The 24,888-nt window shown below is 35.9% G+C and overlaps 1 protein-coding gene across 3 annotated transcripts in view; it reads left to right on the top strand.

The window, feature by feature from the left end:
• GRK4 (G protein-coupled receptor kinase 4) overlaps positions 1–24,888 on the top strand; it is a 39,325-nt gene that overhangs the window by 10,028 nt on the left and 4,409 nt on the right. For all 3 annotated transcript variants that reach the window (XM_085309632.1, XM_085309631.1, XM_085309633.1), the window contains exons 2-12: positions 708–794; positions 1,486–1,598; positions 5,529–5,606; positions 6,716–6,816; positions 9,394–9,486; positions 10,521–10,584; positions 11,217–11,357; positions 14,862–15,052; positions 20,698–20,735; positions 23,223–23,312; positions 23,848–24,056. In XM_085309632.1, coding sequence (XP_085165758.1) covers positions 708–794; positions 1,486–1,598; positions 5,529–5,606; positions 6,716–6,816; positions 9,394–9,486; positions 10,521–10,584; positions 11,217–11,357; positions 14,862–15,052; positions 20,698–20,735; positions 23,223–23,312; positions 23,848–24,056 — 1,205 coding nt within the window. The remainder of the gene's footprint in view (positions 1–707; positions 795–1,485; positions 1,599–5,528; positions 5,607–6,715; positions 6,817–9,393; positions 9,487–10,520; positions 10,585–11,216; positions 11,358–14,861; positions 15,053–20,697; positions 20,736–23,222; positions 23,313–23,847; positions 24,057–24,888) is intronic.

Below are 24,888 nucleotides of genomic sequence, written 5' to 3'. Positions count from 1 at the left end.
TTCTTTTCTGAAAAGTATGTATGCCCTCTGGTAAGAGAGTTTATTTCTTCAGGTCCAAGTAAATGTGCTAAAATTCTAATTTTAACATAGGAATGGCGCACAAATATATTTTTGAGACAAACAATGGGGAAGATACTGTAGTAGTTTATTTTAATAAGTTTAATACTAGTGCTGTGAAATCTAAAGCAGTGAAAAGATCTAGATTCTACAACAGTTAAATTTTGTCTAATACTATATATGCCTCCTGCAGTCTAGAATAAATGGTATATATTTCTATAATGTACACTCATTCATCAGTAGGGGTCTATTGTTATTACTACTACTGCCTTAAAAAAAAAAACTCGTTCTTTGTATTTTGTTATTCAACTTCAATGCCTTGTGTTCTTGACCATAGTTGAGAGAGAACTCATGTTTTTTGATTTTTTTTTATGTTGTTGGTGTTCAAGTTTTATGTGTTTTGCAGAATACCTAGATATTTGTGTGCACAGCTAAAATGCAAAATGTTGGTGTTGCAAAAGGCTTTCAGCATTTTTTGTGTTTCATAGGAAAAATTATCCTTATCAATTTGTTACTGGATTGGATGTGCTTCTTTGTAGGCAGGATAAGCAGCCTGACAGATCTGTGCAGAAGTGACCTAATTTTTTGCAGTTCAGAATATATACTGACATAGTATTGTATTTTACATTACTCTTATATTTTTCTTCTAGGAAAACGGAGCGGACGTAGTAAAAAATGGAAAGAGATGCTGAAGTTACCACCTGTTAGTTATTGTGAAAGTATTAGACATTCAATTGGTAGGTGTCCTGTAGATAGTCCATCTGATTTTTGGGAAGGGGAGAGTTTGGTGGTATTAACTAAAGGCTTCTTTCTTACTTCTCAATGCTAATTAACAAAAATTAACAAAAAAGACCTTTAATGTAATGAACAATTTATAAGAAGATAAGTTTATGAGAAGGTAAAAGCTGCATTGTAGCTCCTTATGTGTTAAACTAATCCTAAAAGAAAAATTCACAAAGCTGTTAATTGGAAAAAGGAATCATGTTGTAACTTGAGTGAGAAAGAACTGTATTTCACTTTTTTCCTTTTTAAAAAAATAATTTTTAACTTTTTCTATTCTTAAACGATAGTCCTTCTTTCCACAACAGTCTTGTTTGCTTTGGGATTCCTATTTCATAGCCTTCCTGACTTTTCTTCCTCCYTTTCCTCCTACCCCTTCTCTTTATTTCCACCTTGTCCCCCCTCCCGGCCTGGAATCTAAATATTCAAAGAAACCCTGTTATTAATAAATGTGACAGGATTTAAGAGGCAAATATGGTTAGATCTTTCACTAYTCTTTGTGACCGCTTCGTCTGTCTTTGATGTCATTATTAAATATGTTACCGTGAAGTCTTGATGTTCCAGCTAATGTTTTCTGACCCATTTCAAATGAGAGTAAGGCCCACACTGGCTTATAATAAAGGTATTTATTTCTTATCTCTTGCTCAGAAAAAGACTATAATCAGCTTTGCGACAAACAGCCTATAGGAAGACTTCTCTTCAGGCAGTTCTGTGATTCCAGACCAGACTTGAAAAGATGCATTGAATTCCTGGATGCAGTGGTAAGCAGTGAGAAATCAGGGATGGATATCAGTAGGCAGTAGTTTCTTCTGAMGTTTAAAAGAATGTTATTTTTTTCTAAGCATGTTTGTGTGTGAAAATGTACATGAAAATGTAGTGAAATTGACTTTGCCAACTGTAAAGCTGTAATTTTTGATGCGTGTTGACAAACTCTGACTTTGTTAATTAAAGGAATATGTTTAGTGCTTACTGTAAATCTCTGCCATCTTGGTGTGGTCAGAACTACAAAAATGGTCATGATGGGAATGAGAGAGAGAATTTTGGAAAGACCATGCTGTGTTTGACTTTGAGCCTAGTAAGTAATACCCATTGCACACACTTTTTATGGTGTGAACACAGACTTGAAAATGTTGCAACTTGTAAGGAAGCCCTAGGCTAGACAGAATGTGCTAATTAGAAACATAAAGTGGAGATGAAAATTTAAAGAACCTTCTGGGGAAGGAGAGAAACCAGATTTCAGAGAACAAGGGAAAAAGCTTTTATCTTGATATTTCACCCTTTTTAAAAGAGGGAGGTGCAGAGGGAAGAAGCATGCCCACAGCTGTATTTTGTAAAAATCCCAAGGCAAAATTCTTGTGGGGAAGAGGAGAGCAGCGAGAAGGGGAGGYAGATGAGACAGCCTTGCAAAATTTTTCCTTACCTGAGAGAATGATAGCTTGGAGCTTTTTCCTCTGACCTTTTCCTTCATAGTTGATCAAAGAGCACTAAGATGTAGTTTTAGGCTGAGATTGCTGCCAAGAGAACGTTTTTCCTTATCCTATGTATTTTTATTCTTATTTATAAGCAGGAAACAAATGCTCAGAGAATGTAAGATGGGTAGTACTTCTGCTTATATGCTTACATAAAGCCTCAGAATGCAAGATRGCCCTGAAAGCTGCACGATGTAAGGGTGTAAACTGAATTATTGCTCTACCCTTCCAYCTCATCATATCTCCCTTCCCCTTGCAAAAGTATAAACTGAGGCTTTTGATCAAGTAAAAAGGAATTTTCAGTGTGAAATAAACTGCAGAGTTGCCCTTTGTTTATGTTATTTTGGAGCTTTCTTCATTTTTTGAAATCAAGAACAACATTTTTACTATGCTGGAATGCATGTCTCATCAGAGATTCATCACCACACAGAATGAAAAAGATTCTTAACAGTGAAAAAAACACTTTTTTTTTCCTTTCTTCTTTTTCTCTGTGGTCAGTGAATCTGAGCAGCTAAGTCTATGCTCCAGGTGCTTTTCATACACGACATTTTGATTTTCAGGAGCTGTTTCTACCACCAAATTTCAGAGGCTGGTTGGCAACACAGAATGAGTTTAATAGAAATCCAAACAGTGGAGCTAAATATCTTGGGTTAAATATACACCTGAGACTTTGAGCAGCGTGCAATGGGGATACCACTGACAAATCTGATGTACCCTTAATGATCCAATGTACCTAATGGTTCAAGAGTTGTCTCTTGTACACATTTTTAATCCTTAGGAGCTTAGATAAGGAAAAGTAGAATATTAGTACTAAGGGGAAAAACCTTAAGCATGCTGTAAGGCATGGGTCTTTTTGCTGTGCAGATGTTCTTTGTCAGATCAAATTGCATCTACTTGAGAATTAGCTGTGTTTTACACTGAATATTTTGAATTGTTTTGAAGTATACAACTTATAATGTTATATGGATTGCAACACTAGTGTAAATCTGAAAAAAGAAAAATTCATAGTTGTGATATTTGATCTAATGGACAATTTCACAATTTACTCTTTTTTTTCCATCACAATTTTTCAAATGGAAGATTAAAAAGGTACACTTGGAAATCACAGAAACGAGAAGTCTCTTAAGAGCTAAGATAACCTCTAATCTGTGACTTTCACGATCTGCAGGCTACCATGCTCTCTTGATCAAGGAAGTGAGATATAATATCTAGTGTCTCTTACAGAGGATTCCTGAGTTAGCCTGCTTCTCTTTTTCTCTTAAAATTGTTCAAGGTTGGTTGGTTGTTTATGAGGGGCCATTCATGACATTAATGTGAAGGAGAATGCTRTAGATTCCTTTTTATCTTTGGTTATTTGTGTCAGATTTTTTTAAAAAATAATTTTAGACAATATTTTTTGTGAATAAACTTTCTGTCATAAAATGACTACAGGGAGTCTTAAGAGCCTGATGTTTTAATTTACAGTTTTCTGGTTCACTTGGGGGAAGCACAATTATTTCAGGAGGCCGAAATGACAAATTCAAGGCAGTAAAATGCTACGTTGTCTTCATAGTTTGAGTACTAAGACTGATAAGCTTTAATTTTTAAGAAAGTGTGGCCTTGCAGTGTCTGTAGGCTTTACAGAAAGAAGAGTTGTGGAATAATTGAATATAAGGGGCAGAAATTAAAGGGTTAATTTAATCTAATCATCTAGTGACTCATTTCAGTAGCTGGGGAGAAGGTTACTCAAGTATGAAAAAGAATGGGTGGCAACTCAAACTTCTCTCTCCAACTTTGTGAGTAATAGAAATTAGTTGACAAGACTCTCTCTTAAACTTCCTTTTAAATTGCAATATCTGCTTAAAACAGAATGCCTAACTTAAGTTAATGACTACTTTGACATAATTGAAAATGTTAAAGATAAGGGCATTGCTGCGGTTGATTAACTATTCTGACCTGCTGAGGTTGCGTGAAGGGTGCGAAGAATTCTTTACCATTGGGCTGATTGCTGTGGAATTAAAGCAGCAAAACCGAGAGCTTACAACTGATGAGTTTGCTGTTTTGAAGTCGTTGATACCATAATATTTCAGCAGAAGGAAGTGTGGATGATTTAGTCGTGAGATAGTATGGGTTAGGTGATTGATCATAGAAATGAAATTTCAAGAATTCTCTATTTCCAGAATTTGTGTGTTCTGTTCTTGAAATTCTGTTTTTCAGGTGTGTGGCTTTCTTTATGTAACTTCTCTTCTGCTGATTAGATCAGTCATGTGGAACTTCCATTGAGATTCTTAATGATTGTTGTCTCATGATGCCAAAATGTTGTTTTGTGTAGTATAGTCCTCCATTCTGGAGGTCTGCCATATATTCTTTGTATCTAGATGCATACATATACATTTTGAGGTATGAAATAAAACAGTTTTGATTGAGTTGGCCCAGCTTACCAAACTAACAGATTGCTGTTTGAGATTGGGGGAAGGATGAATTGGAAACGAACAGATTCTGTTACCTTTAAAAGTCATAGTTTCTGATATCTACTTCTAAAGTATTTCTTACAATTATTAATAGTAACCAGTCCTTGGAGTTTTTTAATACCAGTTTGTCTTTTTCTTTTTCTTTTTTTTCTCCTGTGAATMGCTAACTCTGGCACAGTATCAAGCTGCTAGTTCTTTATCTGCATAATATACTTTATWGCACAGTGGTGTCTCTTGATATCACAATGTCATATATCACTAAGTCAAAAACTTCACAAAATTTTGTAACTATTCATTTTTCTTTTATCTTCTCAAAGAATGAAGTAGGGCTTATTTGACATCTCATTTATTTTTGGTTACCATAGCATTGTGGAAAGTAATAATAACCTTTTTTCTTTACTTCATCGTTTTATGCCAGATTTACCAAGACTATAACAAGGCAAAAAAACCTGGATCACTCTGCTCTACAATACTGCATAAATATTATTTCACTTTAATTTTGCATCTACTTTAACCCCTAAGATGTAGCTTCTGTAACTGAAACTAGTCAAATTGCTAGTTTCAATACATTTTCTGAAAGTTAAATTCCATGTGCTTTTTTTCTTTAAGATTGCTTTTTAATATGTAGCCTAAAATCTTTAAATAGATTTAAAACAATGAGAACATTAACTACAAATACCAGGATGCTCCTAAAATTTACCTAGCATCATGTTAAAGAATGAACTACTAAATAACTTTTTATGTAATTTAATTTTCAATTCCATTCCACTAGGCAGAATATGAGGTATCTTCAGATGAAAAACGTATAGGCTGTGGCCTGAAAGTTTTAGAGACCTACTTCACTAATGGGGTAAATATATTACATTGCAAAATATTCTGTCAGCTTTGGTGTAAATGTCAGATAAGTTAAAGACCTAAAGAATAAATGGTTGCATTGCTTTTCCTAAATGGACTAATGAAGTTTTAGTTCCATTTTTTTTAACTTTCTGAAACACTGTCTTCTAAAATTGTGAAACTCGATATCAGCTTGAGCAGAAACCATGATGAYTTATTCACTTGTGTTTTTAAATTAAAATACTGATCTGAAGTGAAGATACATTCATCATTTTGCATCTAAAGAAAACTTATTAACAAAGTAACTCGGGTTTTGCAGTCTGGGAACATAAGAATGAGGAATTCCTGAAAGTCARGCTGGGCTTTTTTGTTTACTCCTATATGGGCTTGATGAGTTAGCTGTAAATTTATAGAGTTGCTACAAGTTTTCACAGAGTTAACTGATGTTTTGTTCTGGAGCATGCTGTTTGTCTTCTGCACGGAGGTCATTAATATCTGCTCTTTTTGCATATATTAGATATTTCTGATTGATTTTTAAGAATCTTTGGCAACTGATAGAAGCTGTTTTGTGTATGTATGATTACACACTTACTCTTTATGAATAGATATTCCTTCAGCTTCTCTTACTCTGGTCAAATTCGTAAAGCTTTACTTCAAATTAACATTTTGCAGATGCTATGAAAGTAGAKAGACTAAGTTAGTCACATCTCCTCTAATAGGTTCTTTGGGACTACCAAATGTAAAATGCAATTTTGGTGAAAAACAGATTTCTGTGAACTGGTTTGAGATATTTTTCCAAACTGCTTGTTCACCCCTCCCACCTTTGTCTTCCTGCCAGAACAAATAGGTACTTGCTTTCGTGGTGGCAGGCATATCGGAAGGAGAAGAAAGTAGAATTGTTGCCAAATCTATTTCCTAAAGTATTGCAGTAGAAATGCGTTGAAAGATTTGCAGTTCATTGTAATGAGGAACAAATACAAGTTTTGCCTAAACCTGACTTTTCTGGTGTTCTCTTTTAGTGCTTTTCTGTATTAGCATATTTTATTTTACTTAAAATATGGAACTTTTACTGTTTTTTTTTAATTTATTTACAAAATTGCCTTTATTTTTTTCCATTATGTAAAGTCTGCAGCACACTTGCCAGAAATACCTCAGGAAACAGTAAATGAATGTAAAGCGAGACTGGAAAAGAACCCATCTAAAGATCTTTTTATGGACTGTACCAGGTATGTCAAAAATGAATAATGCTAAGTTTAAATATTGCAGGAGAACTTCATGTGTGTCTGAGACAAATGAAAGGTGAAGTTATTACATACATTAGTATTTGATCTCTATGAATATAATTAAGAAACTAGGAACAGGATTCACTAAAGGACTGGGTTTCCTTCAGAGAGTTTAAACGCCTGACTTTTGCAGAGTTTCTTTTTTTCTTTAATGCTGAGATGCATAATCATTGAAGGCTGTCTTATTTATTTTTGCATAAAATCTTACTATTGTCTGCAAATGCTTTATCTGTTATCAGGAATTCTCTAATTTAGAATAGTTTTTTCTCTTTAGTATTCTTTCACATTTTGATAGTGAGCGCTTTTTCCTGAGAAGGTGCTTGCAAAATACGAAGTTATACGTGGAAGCCTGAAACATTTGTGAACAATGTTATATACTTGATGGCTCTTGAAAATGAGTTGCACTCAACCTAACAGTTATATTCCGTTAGGATAGCTGATTAAAGGGTTGATTGAAATGCTTAGTGCAAATAGCAAACAAATAGCTGCAAGTAGCACAACTTGATTTTGCTCTGGAGTCAAGTAGTGATATTTTATACAACTGCAGCAGGGAAAGCTTTTCTTTGAGGGACACTACATGTTTACCAGTGTTCCAAGTCTTTCCAGGGCTTTTACATTTCTAATATTACTGGTTCTTCAAGGCATGCTTGATCATGTTTGCCTGAAGAGTTGCAACGTGTTTTGTCACTGCTTGGGTCATCTCCCTGGCAATAGAAAATAAGTATACTTTACAACAACCTGAGACTAAAAGATCGAAAGGCATGTGTGAGCACCTAATAAAACTTGTTTCAAATGGATGTTCTGTCTTGTATATCATCCTGTTTCCTCTGTCCAATAAATGTCTGAGTGCAGTTTGAGTGGTGCTATTTTCCCAATTTCTTTTTCACCTGGGTGATTAGCTTAAGAGGAATGATAAAAATATGTGGCACACAGGTTTGGATGTCATTTAGTATTTAAATTTCAAATTCTAGAACAAAATTCCTTTACATTCTTTCAGAGAATGTAGGATAACTTGTAGATCCTTTCCTGTAAATACCTTTCAGAAGTCATATTTGTGGGGTTGTAGTTGGTTGCRTAGCATAGCTATTGAGAAAGAGAGACTTTATTTCTGAACAAGGTATTACTCTTTTTGTCTCTATTCTATCTACTTGAAAATGGAGATATGGTACTTTACCTGTGGCTTTCTAATCCAGAATTCTTAGCAGTGAAGCTGAGGCAGATTGATTTTTATTTTTAATTAATATCCAATAAAATATTTAGATTCTGACTACACATACTGTTTGATGTCTTTGTTATGTTGAAAGGGATTTGGGAAGGGGCTCTTCTGATGAGTCCTGTTTTATATTAATCTTTAAGTAATATTTTGTTTTTAAATACTTATTTAAACACTGGTTGATGAACTTCAGCTTCCCTGAAAAGATACATTCTTTCAGATCAATTTTGTGCTTTTAAAAGCTTTGTTCTGAGCTATAAAATGCTTGTTCTAGCTACAGGTCAGTGCTACAAATTGAAATTCATCAGTTCTGGCCAGGCWGTCTTTCCGGTAACTTTGCTTTTAAATGTGCTCATTAATTGTCATATGTCTTAAGAGCTCTCATTTTTTCTAAAAAGGCTTTTTGGTACTTATAAATTAACCTTAGAGATCCTATGTTTTACTGGTGAAGCAAAAACTAAGGTAATTCTTATAAAACTCTAATATAATATATTTTTTTTCTACTGAGCTAGTTTGGGTATGTCATTGTGTTGATGGTGAGAGCAGACTTTTTGTAGTAGGTTAGCTGCTAAGTTGTGACGTGATGCTTCTAAGGGCAACGGTGAGTAGATGTTAGAGGTTGCAACACTTTTTTTTTTTTTTTTTTTTTTTTTTAATGCTACAGTCTGTGGATAAGCTAAAAAAAAACCCCAAGAAGTTGTAGATGGATGGAATATAGAAGCCAAAGAAAAGAACTTAAGCTTAGCATTCAACCCCCCTTTCTTCAATTACAATCATTCTGATGTACCCAAAATTTTAAAAGACTACTGAAAAAAGTGTTAGGACCAGCCTTTTGACAGAGAACTCTGATCTTGCATGAGTTCTCATGATAAGCTGTTCTGAGAGTCTTATGTTTCTCTGCACTTTACGGCCTGACTGCTTATGGTAGAGGTGGGTGATAGGGTGAGGAGGGAACTTCTTTCTCATGCATAAATCCTGGCATTAATGTATGGGAAGTACCTTCACCTGATAATGCTGTGCAGATGGGCTTGAAGACAGTTAATGCGAATACATACACGTCAAACTTCTAGTTACTGTAGTAAGTAGGAGTGTCACTGTGCTCCTCAGCGGTTTTAACCTAGGTGTCTCTCAAAGTAAGCAGCTAACTGTCACATAGAACTATTCCTGTCAAAACACTAGTGMATAACAAGACAATGTTCTCTTGCCTACAGCTTCACTGATGTGTTTGGTTTTAAAAGGATGATAGCGTCTCCTGCTTTATCAGTATGTCAGTATAAGAATGACTGATTTTATTTTCACATCCCTAGAGTTGTCCATGAATATTTAAGCAGAAGACCTTTTGAAGCTTACCAAGAAAGTGTGTATTTTTCCCGTTTTTTACAGTGGAAATGGTTGGAAAAGTAAGTTCATTTATGATGTTWACATTACTGTTTTATTTTGTGGACACCTCTGCTTGTTATGCTACAAGCAATGTAGAGCCCCAATCAATGATACTACTTGCCTGAGAAATTATAATCTGAAAAACAAGATGTAAAGAAGGATATTGATGGAACAGTTAAAGAGCTGATACTCTGGCTGAAGTGTCTGTCCAGGAGTCGTTAAGTGGTAAATTTGTTTTAGAAAAATACKAGTTTATTACCATATCCATATGTTTAGCTGTCAAGTTTGTAGTGGGATACCAATCCTTYTGGGAATTTCTATCGGCATTTGGTTTCAAACACGGTCTAATTAGTGACTAGTGAGCAGAATGGTTTTGTTACCCATTATGTGATTAGGTAACTAATCAGTTTTTCAGGTAGTTGGGACAAAGATCTGRTAATTGAAAGTCACCAAAATCTTTATATCAGCATCTGTTTGGGGGCTTCTAAATCAACATGAAATGAATGTCCAAACTTTTTCAGAAGTCTGAAGTTGGTACAGGATGATATTGAGCACTTCTGGAAATCACACAACATTAATTTTATTAATTATTTCCTATTGCTTTCATTTTTACTGAATTGAGGAGAAAGTCAGGAAGAGAAATAGATGTAATTCAAACCAAATTCTCTACCAAATGAACCTAGTAGAAGTTCCGTTTGCRTCCCTAAAAACTGAACAGCATTAACACTGAATGCTCTTTAAAGAAATAAACACCATAACCATCATTTAGAGCCTTACTTTTTCTTATCCTAAACGGTGTAGGGCCTAATCCCACCTCGCCCCACCCCCTCGCCCGGCTGYTGTGAATGTTTGACCACATGAAGCTAGTAAGGGTACCCCTTTCATTTGACATTGAACTTGTAATACGGTCTTCATGTGGTCAAGGCAACATTTGTTCAACTGTCAGATGCTGTTCAGAATAGGAAGGAGAAAATGAACACGGACCTTGGGAAGGGGGGGAATTAAAATTTTTTTGTAATTCCTGTTACAGTTACTGTTTCTTTCTGTTAATCAGGCAACCAGTAACCAAACACACATTTAGGCATTACCGAGTGCTAGGCAAAGGTGGATTTGGAGAGGTGAGTACTGAGGCATCTTTCTACAAGGCAATCCTTAAATGTTAATATACAGGAAAAGCTGATTTTATCTCTTGGTTCTGTTAACAATCTACTTTTGACATATCAATAGGCAAACTGTTGTCAGTCCAAACCATTTTCTTTTAATATRCTAATCTCAGTGCTGGAGGTTATGCAGAAAGATGGAGAAGCTTCCACTGACTATAACAGTTACATAGCATTCTGCTGAAATTCTTTTATTTGGCAATGAGAACATAGATTTTTTTGCATGCCTGTACTGAAGGGGAAGAAGGGTTACTGAAACATTGTTATCTTTCTCCCATATGCATATTTGTCGTCTGTCCTGTTTGTTTATACGTATATAGTGCAGATGTTTCACCCATACAAAATGCAGTCTTACTAAATCATTCAGCTCTAGCAAAAATAGGTTTGCCCCTCTATAACCATTTTTTCCATTTCTGTTACAGCTTTTGTGGCCTTGTTTCAGAGGTGAATGCTGTGTATTGATTCTTCTAGACTCATTTTCTGAGAGCATTCAAGAGTTTGAAAAAAAGAAATAACATTTTATCCTCATTAAAAATGTAAAAAAAAAAAAGAAAAAAAAGAGTGCCTCTGATGTATCTTCCCTTTTCTAGGTGTGTGCCTGTCAAGTGCGGGCAACAGGAAAAATGTATGCTTGTAAAAAGCTAGAAAAAAAGAGAATAAAGAAGAGGAAAGGAGAATCAATGGCTCTAAATGAAAAACGAATTCTAGAAAAAGTGAATAGTAGGTTTGTAGTAAGTATCTTCTTCTGATCTTGTTCACAGAAGTTTGTCTCCCATTGCTTGATTCATTTCAATTTCAGTTTCTTCCAGGAGCTCATGGGCACAAGACACTTTTGTAATTGACTTAAAGAGTATGTAACTGCCAAGAGAAATGATTGATATAAAGACTAGTACGTCTTATATGTGAATTAGAGTAGCTCTGTGCAGAGGGTGTTTACATCCAATATTGAATTGGTTCTAGCCTGAGAGTTTTTTTTCTTGCCTATAMCCAAGACGTTAGGTTCTGTTTCAGGATGCAGATGCCACTGAATCTTTGTTTTCTATTTAAAGGTAGATAGATTATTCTATAGTACTCAGTCTTGAATAATAACTTGAATTCTATTTCTACTGCAGCATATGATTGAGTATAGTTACTTAGACTTAATAAAGAGGATATTCCATATACCTTATTCTCTCCTGTTTTTTTAACCTCCTCTATTTCTCTTCTTTATCTCTTCTTCCAATCCCTTGCTCTGTTTTCCCCTCTTACCTCCTACTCCAATCTCATGTTCTTATTTTCTTATGGTAAACACTGATTTCTAACTTCATCTTTAGAACTGTAGTTCCAAAGGGCTGACTTCATGGGAGGTCTGCTATTTAATTCCTGTTAGAAGTTATGTTATCACAGAATCATACATTTCTTTTTCTTTTTTTTTCTTTNTTTTTTTTTTTTTAAGTCTTCTATCTCTTTAGGTATTTTGATAGCATTCATTGCTGTGGTGTTTATGCATTTCAAAATAAACATGAAAAGTCACTACTGTTTCAATTTAGGTTAGTTGTACTGCTTTGCTATGTGAACTAAGGCTGAAGAAGGCATATTAGATATGAAACAATTACCATAACTTTTTAACGGAAATTCCACAGAATTAAAACTTTAACACTTTGGTGTGATACCATCACATATTTTATGGTCTGCTAGTAACTGTAACTGTTAAACAGCAAATGTAGTAGCTTAGAAGATCAAAGAGTATGTATACCACGTAAACTTTTCCTCCGGTAATGTCTATCTCCTTCACTAAATTGTTGTCATTTAAATGTTAATTGTAAATGAATTTTGCTTTGTTTTCGAATTCATTGGCTGCTAAGCTTTCTGTTACTAGTCAGAGATGCTTTTAAAGTACCTGATTTGGAGGGAATTGGAGGCTAGTTAAAAAAAAAAAAAAATCTGTTAAATTTTCTATATTAAAAAAAAGTTGAAAAACTTCAGAATGCTGCCAGCTAAACAAAAACAAAAAAAAAAAGCAAAAAAAAATGTGCTGGCTGCATGCATTAATGTGTAAATATGCTAATGTCCTTTATTCACAAGCCTCATAGGCTTGAATTGCTCTCCAGAAATTACTAGCTGTAGAGAGATGCGAGATACTAAGTATGAAACTTCCATTTAAGTAATATTCTTTCAATATATGTAAGTATTATACATTAATAATTCAAAAAACTTGAATTTAACATCACTTTATAGTGGTGTGCGTAAATCTTTTTCCCTAGCTGCCAGGTGTTATATCAATGAACAGAGATGATCTGGATCTAAGATCCCCAGTGAAATTGGGATGGGAGYGGGTAGATAATTTTTCGTGCATGTGGCACAACTGAAGCCAATAATGGCCGATAGATCACTAAAAAAAAAAAAACCCAAGTGGCTTAAACCATCAAATGAGAAACCTTACTGTAAGTAGCTGATTTGTATGTTTGTTTATTCATTATTGCATTTATACTTCTTCTGAAGTAAAAGTTTGATATTATTAATAAGTTAAGGCCTGTATGTGCTTGTGCTGCATTTAAAAATATTCATTGAGTCAAAAAAAAATGGATTGATTTGTATTAAGAAATGGAAGGTAAGTATACGTTTAAATCCCACTGCTTTCAATACAAGTTAGACTGTTCAAGTAATTTTTAAGATCCTGCTAGATGGTCAAAAGCCAAATAGTTTCTTAATTAAAATTGATTTTTTAGCATARAAAATATGTTAAATTTTGCAGTTTGTTCTGCTGTTGTAAAACTATTTTGCTTTGAATTCACAATTCTGCTTTAAAACTTCACRTGTGCTTTCAAAATATTTATATAAATCTGAAGAGAAACTGTTCTCCCTGCCCCATCAATATGTCATTCCAAATACAGTAAGAGGAAAAACTGTAAAGAGCTATGGTAAGTCTGTTGTACTGTTGGCAAGTATTAAAGCCAGGGAATATGCAGTGATTTGAAAAAATGGAACAGAAATTAGGCATTTGATTTTTACATAGAATCATAGAATCAGTGAAGTTGGAAGGGGCCTCTGGATCATCTAGTCAAACCACCCCTGCTCAAGCAGGGTCACCTAGATCATGTTAGACAGGGTTACATCCAGGCGGGCCTTGAACATCTCCAGAGAAGGAGACTCCACAACCTCTCTGGGCAACCTGGTCCAGTGCTCCATCACTCTCACAGGGAAGAAATTCACCCTCACGGTCGGGCAGAACTGCCTGTGCTTCAATTTCTGCCCATTGCCTCTTGTCCTGTCACATGGGACAACTGGAAAGAGTTTGTCCCCGTCCCCTTGACACCCTCCCTTCAGGTACTTATGCACATTGATCAGATCCCCCCTCAGTCTTCTCTTCCCAAGGCTGAAGAGGCCCAGCTCTCGCAGCCGTTCCTCATAGGGCAGGTGCTCCAGCCCTCTGGTCATCTTTGTAGCCCTCTGCTGGACTCTCTCCAGTAGCTCCATGTCTCTCTTGTACTGGGGAACCCAGAACTGGACACAGTGCTTGAGATGAGGCCTCCCCAGTGTTGAGGAGAGGGGCAGGATCACCTCCCTTGACCTGCTGGCAACACTCTTCCCAAAGCACCCCAGGGCACAATTGGCCTTCTTGGTCACAGGGGCACATTGCTGGCTCATGGTCAGTCTGTCATCCACCAGCACTGCCAGGTCCTTCTCTGCAGAGTTGCTCTCCAGCAGGTCAGTCCCCAGTTTGTACTGGTGCCTAGGGTTATTTTTCCCCAGGTGCAGGACATAACCTTTTAGTTTCCCTAATCTAGAGCACCTGTTAAAGAGGCTCAAGGAAGTGCTTTGGAAATGGGTAATTGCTGAGGTATTGATAAAATAAGGTACATGTACAAGTTACCTCTGTAAGGAATAATAAGCAGCCATCAATAATAAGCAGCAATAGTAAGAGACACCATCAATAAATCCATTGTCTGGATGGAGTTCTGGGATATCTTAACAGATTTATGTCACTTAKTTGTTCTTAATGGTGGTACAAGGTTTGTCTATGTGTAATAATTAGTCTGGATTCCTTTGGGTTTTCAAGTAYGTTACCCCAGGAAGATTAAGAGGGCGGTTGTTCAAAGTAAGACTTCAACAGACAGTAGCGATTGGCTTTTTAAGAAGGTTCATAGAAGGTTTCGTATTAGGAAAAGAACTGTAAGTTGTGCTACGGTTTGAGTGTAGTATTGTATTTGGTATATGAGTGAAAAACGATATTCTTTCCCCCTCCCCACTTTTAGGTTAGTTTATCCTACACCTATGAGACAAAAGATGCCTTGTGTTTAGTATTAACAATAATGAATGGAGGAGATTTGAAGTTTCACATATATAACATGGGAAATCCTGGCTTTGATGAAGAAAGGGCTATTTTCTATGCTGCGGAGTTGTGCTGTGGTCTGGAGGATTTGCAGAGGGAGAGGATTGTTTACAGGTGAGTTAACTGCAGTAACTGGTACTTGGAAACTTCATGTGTATTCAGCATGTTAATGGTATGAACTACTATTTAAAAGAAATTGAATTACCTGATAGACTTTGTTCTAAAAGGTGCAAAAACTTTTGTTCAGTTGTCCTTTTGTTGACATGYCATTTGGAAACACTGCTCTTACTTGTCATCTTACTGTTAATTTAAGTGTAGATACTTGCTGTATTATGAAATATTATAGAGTTGATTCAAAATTGGTTTGCAAAGTGATAGGAAAAAGTATGATTTACAAAGTTAATTAATTAGCAGAACAGATAAATAAATGAGCTTTAGGCTCACATAGGTTTCCTCTCCTGCCTACTCTGAAGAAGTTCAAAGGCAGCTATGGATGTCACTTGCTGCATTGCGTGATACATTAGTGCCTTTGAATGAATGGAATTGTCAGAGTGCTAATATATTGTAACTGAGRTCATATGATCTTACTACTTTCTGGTCTCTGTACATACATCATGTAGCCCCGGTGTTAAATATTACAAAACAAGCAAAACAAACTTAGTGGGGAACAAGAACGCCGACTCTGTTAATGGTGCAAAACAGCAAGCATCAATTGTCTTTAAAGTAGATTTAAAATAAGATTTTGCATAACTTTAATATAATGAGTCTTAACTCTATATTGGTGAGGGAAAAGATCAAGATACACATCAGTCTCGGAAAATAGCAGAGGCATGGACTAGATCTCTGTAGTTTATCTAAAAAATTCCTCCTCCTATTAGTATCACCTGAAAATGCACTGTTTTTTAAATACCTTTCTTTTCTGGGGCTGTCTATACTGATGTCAGTTCTAATTATATAGTTTCATGAGTATGCCATGCGTTAAAATGGGTCAAATAYAGAATGCTTGAAGACCTGGCTTATGTCGGCTGTTGTGTGGGGCTCCCTRAAGAGTTTTACTGAACTTGCCATGTTATAGAGTACGTTTTTGGTATGCACATACTGAAGAAGCTGAGTCTTGTTTTTGCTCATCATTCTCATGGATCAGCTGCAAGTAGATCACCTCACTTTGGCCCGAGCGAGAACAAAGCTGATTGTAGAAAACAGCCCATGTGTTTAAACGCAGCTAGTTAGCYATTTATATACTAGAAGACATTCAGACATAAGTATTGAACCCTAGCAGTCTCTGCCCACARTTCCAGAGTCTGGGATGGTGGTGGTGTCATGACTTCTCTCCTTATTATGGTGGTGTCTAATTTATGCGGTATYGTGGTATTCCATTTATTAGGATTTTTTTAATAGGTCTCAAGCTCGTGTGACCTTAAACATGTAGTGTAGGAGCAAGCAAAAAAAAAAAGTAATTTCACAGTTAAACCAGTATGAATTGCACTTTAATGAAAAAATAAAAATTATAGTTTCTGTTCATAATGAAATGAAGGAGCAAGAGACAATTGCATGTGCACGTACTAGTAACTGAATAATTTTCATGCTCAGGGAGGAAAAGGAAAGGCTTGAATTCAATCATAATACCTGAAAGTATTATATCATTATTTMAATAGTACCGTATAAGACTTACTAAGGGGGTTCCTACCTAATATGTAAATAGATGAAAAATGAGAATTCTAATTATACAGTGTCTGGTCAACTACACTTGAGGAATAAAATGAGAAAATGTCTGGATAATTTTCTCTGTGGAATYGCTTTTGGCCCTGCTCTTTTTTTAATATAGAATAACCAACTTTTTGCAAAAAGTCTTGTACTTTCTTCAGTTTTGCTAATACTGGTTTTCTGGGAGATTTGTTGTTTCCACATGTACTCTTTCTGTACAGTACATTTAGTAATGTAGCTGTCATAAATCATACAGTTTTACAATCAAGCCCAGACAGATGGTTATAAAATTCTTTAGAGTATCACTAATTACAGTTATACACTACACAATCAAAAATCTGTATCAGGTATCTTGAAGCAAATGTATTTAGCAAGCAGTGGAGTGCATATATACAGTCAGTAAAACAGAAAGCTTGGGRAAAACTGGCCTTAATGATTTTATCAACACTGAAGAAGTTTAAGGTAGTCCACAGTCACAATGTTAGTTGTGGGCTGAGAAGGGAAGCAATTTCAAGTACCTCTTCTTTCATTGAARGATTTATTTTCCCTAACTAAGGGAACTAATAGTGACTGAGGTTTTTCATTCCTTTTGTATTTTCCTCTTYTGCAGAGTGTTTTTTCTCTTGTTGCTGTCAGCTTGAACACAGTAAATTCTTGTGGGATCACTGAATTTCTAAAATCAAAGCTAATTCTTGTTGCCATCACTGAAGAACTGTTAGAGCATTTGTGTTCCAGCTGTAGAGGAAAAACTTTATATTAAATTCTCTTTAATCAAATGGMTTAAATTGTTTTTAGCAAACTGTGATAAGATTTTTCCTGATAAAACATGCTTTTATGACTGACTATATATTCACAGCGTAAGTATATTCTAAAGGCAGTGGAAGAAGGGAAGTTCAGAACTTCTGCGGTAGAAATCCTCAGTGCAATGGGTGGCAGCAGCTAGAGCTAAAATCAATAGATCTTGTTAGTTCTTTCAGTTCTGGAATGGCAGTATTTGTCAGGCATGTTAATAGTTAATATATTTGGGATGTGTCACCACCAGTGGCAAAGTCCCTCGAAAAGACAAAGTAGGCTTGGCTTTCTTCTCTTTTAACACCAATTTTTGTGTTTCATGTGTCAGCGTACCAGTTATTACTGTATTTCAAGCAGCCTGTAGGAGCCTGGAGTCGGGCTGTGCGATTTTGACACTGGGGTTCGAGGCGAGGTAGTCGTGAGGGTCCGTGGGGTTGAACGAGCAGGTGCAGAGCTGGGAGGAGGGCCTGGCGCTGCGCTGCCGTAGCAAGGAGCCGGCTGACTTGGTCAGGGGTAGCTTGTGAAACGATCCTTAGCTTGCCATATGCTGCCGACGCTCTCGCGCGCACACGCAGCCAGGAACAGACAGTGGTGGAGCTATTCATCCATCTGCTGCATCAAGAGTCTGATCGTGCRTAGAGCAAAAGCGAGATTTACATGGGGGGAGAGAGCAGGGAACAAATGCCTGGCTTCAAAAAAAGAACTCCAGTGCCCAAGTTTTATCGTTGGAGTTTAGATACTTGACTCCTGAAGAATTACAGATTTTTTTTTTTTTTTTTTAATCAGTTAAGCTGTTTGGAGAGGTAGTTTCTCTCTCCCCACTTAYGGCCTATTGAAGCTGTTTTGGATGAACCAGACAGCTCCTGCCTCCTGAACCAGACAGCCTGCCTGCTGCTGATGCTCACAGTACACATCTTTACRGTGAAATGTCCTGAAGTGTATGTCCAATGACAGTATTAGATTCCAGCCTGCATCAGCAAATCCTTGAATGAATATATAAACAATGCTAATAATTCTGGTTAACCTAGAAGTTTTTGCTCATTTCAGAACATTTTATCCAGAAACTTTCTGTGTAGGATAGCTGATGTAAGCTATAGCAAAAATGAACTAGAGCGTGTTTATTTTAAATTAAATAAAATATATCATTTTTTAAATCTGTTTCTTTTTAGTGAAGCTCTTAGTTTTGTAYCCTTTGCCATCCTCTACTTCAAGAAGGGAAATTGAGCCTCTCTGCCTAGAATTAGAGTACTTAGTCTAGCTTGCAGCCTGTTGCAGCGCACAGGGCTGGAGCCTGCAGAAACTGTGCCTTTGGCCCCTGCATGGTAGCACAAGGGGAGAAGAAAGCTGATACCCCAACCTGCCATCCCAAAGCTCACACTGACGGCCAATCTCTASCCTGTTCCCAAAGCTGACATCTTGTGAACCACTAGATCGAGAAACTAATTGCATTCAACAGCTGGAATTTTGGCAACAACATGTCTTTAATGTTGACAGATCATCGGTTGACTCAGATCATGCCAGAATTGAATATAGTTTCCATTAAGGAGCAGTTGTTGCTATTAAGTATCATGTTAGGCTTTAATTAGCCTTTTTGGAGTTGGAACCCTGCTTTACAAGCAGTTKTCTTGCTTGGCTTAACCTGAGTATATATTACGCATTTTAAAGTAGATTTGTTTCTGCCTGAAATTTAAGTTAAATTTTCATAACTTTCTATTTGATACTWCTTTGATTTTGGACTCACTTGACTTCCATAATATTGTAGTCTTATAATATTAARTGATTAATATTATGGGGAGTTCTTAAAGTATTTGGAGGAAAGCATTTTGTTGACTGCTTTGTACAGTTAATCTCATGAAGTAATAAAACTTCAGCATGATTACTGATACCTCAGTATATGGATTTATCAATATTTGAAAAAAGTCAGATATACACATGCATGTGTTTATGAAAAGAGAAATCTATGTATTTGTGATATGGTATTATTGGTAATACGTATATACTTTCTCCCATTTTGAACGTGTAAACCGTAGAGTCATTCTTTCTAAAACCATTGTTTCTGCATTATTCAGTGTTTTCTGCTTTTGTATGAGTTGTTTATGTGAATTCTTGTTGCAACTGTACATATATGCAAATACTTTTTTCACTAATATTAATTATYATATGTGGAGGTAGTCTTTTACCTGTGAAATGTGAATTGCTTAGTAAATATAATGTGAATAGGATGGAGGGTTGGGAAGAAATAAGGTCTAAGTCTCCTTAAAGATAAGGTCTGTGTATGACCTCATGGTATTAATGGTAGAAGAAATTTAAGAGACTGTATTGCAGCCCACACACTGTAATGCGTGTCACAATTTAAATATTTATTTGTATATATTTTGAGTAAAGTCTGACAAGGTAAATCCTGGAAGTGACCTTTGAAGAGCTTCTTGGTCAGCTTCAGTGACTCCCCAGATTTTCTTTGTGGGGGGAATCTGATCCTGTTGTAACATATATTTGTGCTTTTTCTTTTCGTTTGTTCTTAAATTAAAAATGTATGAGAATTTTTATGAAGCCCAGAATTGCAACACCAATGATTTGTTCTTTGACTATTTCCTGAGACTTGCTAGTTTTTAATAGCTAAAGAATGTTTCACATACAACTTTGATGCTGACAGCAGAAAAATTTCAGATGCTCTTAGCAGAGAGTTGATTGCAAAAAATCCTTACTAGAGACAACTGCTTAATAAGCTTTAGAAGCTGCATGCTCAAATTACAGGCAGGAACTGGGTTTGAATAAATATTTCAGCATATGCTTAGTCCTAATAAGTCTTATGAGTATTTCCTACTTTTACTCATATTCTGGCATATTGCAAGCAGTGTCAAACTGCAGCAAGTGCTGAGTTGTTTTACTGATGCGGAGTTGCATGGATCTTTCTCTCATGAGAAAAGCCTTTTAATGCAAATTTAGGTGTAAGTTGACAGTTCTTCCATTTGAAATTTCACMTTTTGTAGAGGAGGTCACTTATCTGTGAAACATGAATTACTGTCATAAATGTAAATAGGATGGAGAGTTGGGAAAAATATATCTGAAGAGTTTTATGGACAAAGTGTTATCGATCCTGAACTTTACAAACTTTACATCTCCTTTTGTTTATTGATGAAGCTGGAAAAACATTGCTAATGAGAACTGTATTAAGAAGTCCTATTTTGCATTAGTTGCATTTGATGATGGCAAGTAATTTTGCCTCTGGATAATGGACCTTTTTAATTCTGTTTTATTTGTAGAGACTTGAAGCCTGAGAACATACTCCTTGATGATTGTGGTAGGTAAACTCTAATTTTAGTTTTCAGTTCCAGAGTTAAAAATGTGGTAAATATTGTGTCAGAAACCAAAGGAATTGAACAGTCTCTCTATAATACCAGGGACCTGACTGACACACATTAACATTTTAGCATACTTACATATGGAAAGGGAAAAACTGCCGTTGCTTTTTAAGAGAGTAGTAGAAAGCATTGGTGGGCTTTTTGTGAGAAGAGGAAGAGAGTAAGAAGTGGTATTGAGGGGTTGGTTTCCATCTTTAGAATGGCCACTTCCTTCCCCCTTCCACCTCTCCGCTGATTTAACATGGCKAAAACTTCTATGTAACTTTTTTTCTTCATCCTTGAACATGGAAGCATCACTTGTCGAATATGGTGCCATAATTCTACTTAGTTTTTAAGCAATGAAGAGGAAAATAAATAGTAGCTTACTGACTTAGGCATCTGTGTCTTGTTACATTTTTAATTAAAACAGAAGATCTTATGGCCAGTGGTGTATATGTGGCTGGAGAGAATCAAGGAAGTATGAAGAAATGTTTGTAGGGTGTTTTTTTTTCTTTTGTCTTCCAAAAAGCCAAATTAATTTTCCTTAATGACTGAAACAGAATATTTTGGCTTCGCTGTAGAACAGATACAGCATTTACCTTCTTCTAAGCTTCTTCTGAATTTGTTGTTACAAATGCTGAGTATTTTAGTTGAACAAAAATATTTTTGAAGTTAGGATATTCTGAATGATAAATTTCTTTTTTTTTTAAAAAAAAAAAAATAGCTTGGAACAAGTCATTTTCCAAGAACTAAAGCTTTGCTAGACATCAAATACATTCTTCTTTTTTTTTTCCCTCCAGTAATGCCTCGCAAAAGTTGAAGGCTTTTTTGAGAAAAATGTAGCCTTACATGGCTATATTAAAATGCCTTCTGTCTGCCAGGGACATTCTGATCTTGTTCCAGAGAGCACAGGGGACTAATTAGAAAATCACTTCAGGAGCTCAGATCCTGCCCTTGAGAGGGGTTCATCAGATGTCAAAGAATAGAAGAGCATCCAAATGCRTTTAAAATAGCATTTGGCACTCGAGTATTCAGTTATTCCCAACCAGTATACAGAGTGGCACTTAGCTTTCTCCAGTCTTTTCCTTCCTATTCCCCCTGCCTCACAGCCCTATGGTTATCCAACACATATAAAGCAGAAATTAATACATAGTTACCCAACAGTATGCTGTAGAGCTCAACAAGAGCTCAACACTCAAGAGTCCTCAACAGTCTTGGCTAGCCTCATGGCTGACCCTGCTTGATCAGGAGGTTTGACTACAGACGTCCTGAGGTCCCTCCCAGTCTGAATTATTCTGTGACTCTGACGATTCTGTCAACAACATTGTTCCTGTTCTCATACCCACTATTAGAAGTATGCATTCTTTTTTTTCCCCCTGAATCTTATTACTGCAGATGATTAGTAGGTTTTTGATTTTTAAAATGCAGTGGAAAGTGAAATTTTCCTTTTTTCTGCCTAGCATTTTATTGTTTTATTAAGAAAGTTACATATTTCTACATTAGAATCATGTCAAAATTATTGCCTTGAATTATTTTGTGCTGAGTCTGTTCAGCAATGGGCCATATCTGTGCGTGGGGAATATAGGTGTTGATAGGAAACTGTAGCTCTTTTTCCCATTGTCCATCATGGACATTATTGTTCATGATRACTCATGGTCATTCTTCCACTAGACTGCTGCTGCATTGCAGGAGCAAGTATAAATGCCATGCATAATAGGAGAGGTAGTCACCTGAGAGGTTATCACTTATAAAGTGAAATAAAAGTTGAGGTTATCCACATTTGAGTGGTTCATGAGAAGGGGAAATCCTAATATGTAACTGATATCTCACAATTAAAATTCTAAATAGGTTATGGTTAGCAAACTTCTTTTTGAGAGGCTTGGAGATAACAATTCCAACTTGCACTCGGCATTATTAGGGTATTTTGTTAGGGAAAGCTATCTCGGGATGGGTTACGGTTTTCACCTATGATGAATAAATGGAGTAACTGCTAATGGTTTCTTAGGCAGTCAGAAAGCTAAGTGTGTGGGTGTAGGGGAATACAGAATGAAAAAATACAGCTCTCTGGTGTGTTAATACAGAATTTGAAATGAGCAGTCATAATTCCTGTTCAACCTAGAGTCACAGCCCATGCCAAAGCTAGGAATAGAATATTTGACAGTGAATCTTTCTCTATGACCTTCAGGAAGTCTGTTAGGAGATCTGTGCCTGTCTTACCTTCCGCCCCCCTCCCTTTTTTCCCTTTCCCTAAAAAGGAGGGGGGAGGGAGAGGGGRTACTGATAAATCACTCCTTTCTAGTTAAGTTAAGGTTAGTGTTATGTGGTGATACATGATGTCCGAATGTCTTAATGTGTTGGGGGGTTTTGATGAGATATGCTAGAGAAATATATTTTAAGTGATGATACTTTATTTGCTGGCTGACTATAATTTGTTTTAACATAAACAGGACATATCAGAATTTCAGATCTTGGATTAGCTGTGCAGATTCCGGAAGGAGAAACAGTCCGAGGGCGAGTTGGGACTGTTGGTTATATGGGTATGTAAAGTATCTTTAGTTGTGTTTTACCAGCAAGTTTGGTTAAACTTCTGTGAATACATGAATGACTTGTCCAAAGAACTGTATTAGATCTGGATTAGTTGTTAGACTCTGTGTGTGAAGAAAGGTTAAACTATGTGTTGGTAGATGTTAGTTGTCAATCGCCAGCCTTCTGATTAAACTCAAGCTTAATTTTGGAAATACTAACTTTAAGTAGAATTTTAAGAAAGCACCTAATTTCTTTTGAGGTTCAGGGAAATCTAGAGTCACAGATAGGCAGCCTATTTCTTTTGATGCTGACATTTGGATTTTTCTTTATACTTTGGAAAAACTTCATGCTCAGTTTGTAAACAGTATGGATCTTAAACACTTCAGTGCTTCGGTTGGATATCCACAGAATCTTCACTGTAGAAATTAACATTTATACAGGGTAYAAAGAATCTTTGTGCAGTACCAGAAAACTACCTGGGAGTTTTTCAAAATTCAATCAATTTAAAGTAAATCTTCATAAGAAATCTTTTGGTTTGTTTTTTAGCTCCAGAAGTGCTCAAAAATGAAAAGTATACCTTCAGCCCTGATTGGTGGGGTCTTGGGTGCTTGATTTATGAAATGATTGAAGGACAGTCTCCATTCAGGAAGCATAAGGAAAGGGTCAAACGGGATGAGATTGACCGAAGAGTAAAGGAAGACCAGGAAACATATTCAGACAAGTTTTCAGAGGAGGCAAAATCCATCTGCAGGATGGTGGGTGAAGAGACCTAGAGGTTTGAAAATTAAATTTCTAGCCCTTTCTAAGCGCTAAACTGTTTTATTTTAACATCTTTTACTGAAAAAGTTGGGGTGATGTGGAAYAAGGGTTCTTAAATCTTTCTCTAGTTCAGATAAGAATTTGTGAGAACTCATCAATTGTTCAATTATGTTATCAAACGTGGAGAATTCAGACTTTTTTCCAACTTGAAGAAAGGCTGAATAAATCTATTTTTTAAATTCATGTGAAAAATACTGTGTTTTACATGCAGTACTCATTTGTGCCACACATGATCATAGTACAATAGCACACTCAATTTTGATACTGTATAAGAAGATATGGCAGAGTAGTATACTGGTTTTCTCGTGTTAGTCTGTACAAGACAGCAGCTTGTTAAAGGTAACATGCCTATACAGAATAAAAGGTTATAAAATGTTTTTATTTTATGGAAAATATGTAGTACTTAAACTCACGGAAATAAACATTAATATRTATTTCATGAAAGTAAGGTCAGTGYACTGCAAAATCTATTCAGCCTGGCATTGATTAAAATATCCTCATGTATCTTTGGTTATAATCTTTACTTTCTGAATAAGTAATGGTCTACTTTTCAGGGGGGGTGTTCTTTTTTTGTTGGTGTTGCTGGATTTTTTTTTTTTTTAACTTTGGATACTGAAAATCTTTATGCTGCCAGACTGCTGTTGTAGTTTGATATTTAAGTTCATTTTGATAGCATGAGAAAACTAGTCTTATAAGAAGGCCAAGTAACCAAATTAATTCTTCTTATCCTGAAAGATTCTGTATATAGTGGTTTTTTTTTTTTTTTTT

This window comes from Rhea americana, unplaced genomic scaffold, assembly GCF_003343005.1.
Source record: "Rhea americana isolate MKP2758 unplaced genomic scaffold, rheAme1 scaffold_30, whole genome shotgun sequence".
In the NCBI taxonomy this organism is placed as follows: domain Eukaryota; kingdom Metazoa; phylum Chordata; class Aves; order Rheiformes; family Rheidae; genus Rhea; species Rhea americana.
This window is presented reverse-complemented; position numbering and strand designations above follow the sequence as displayed.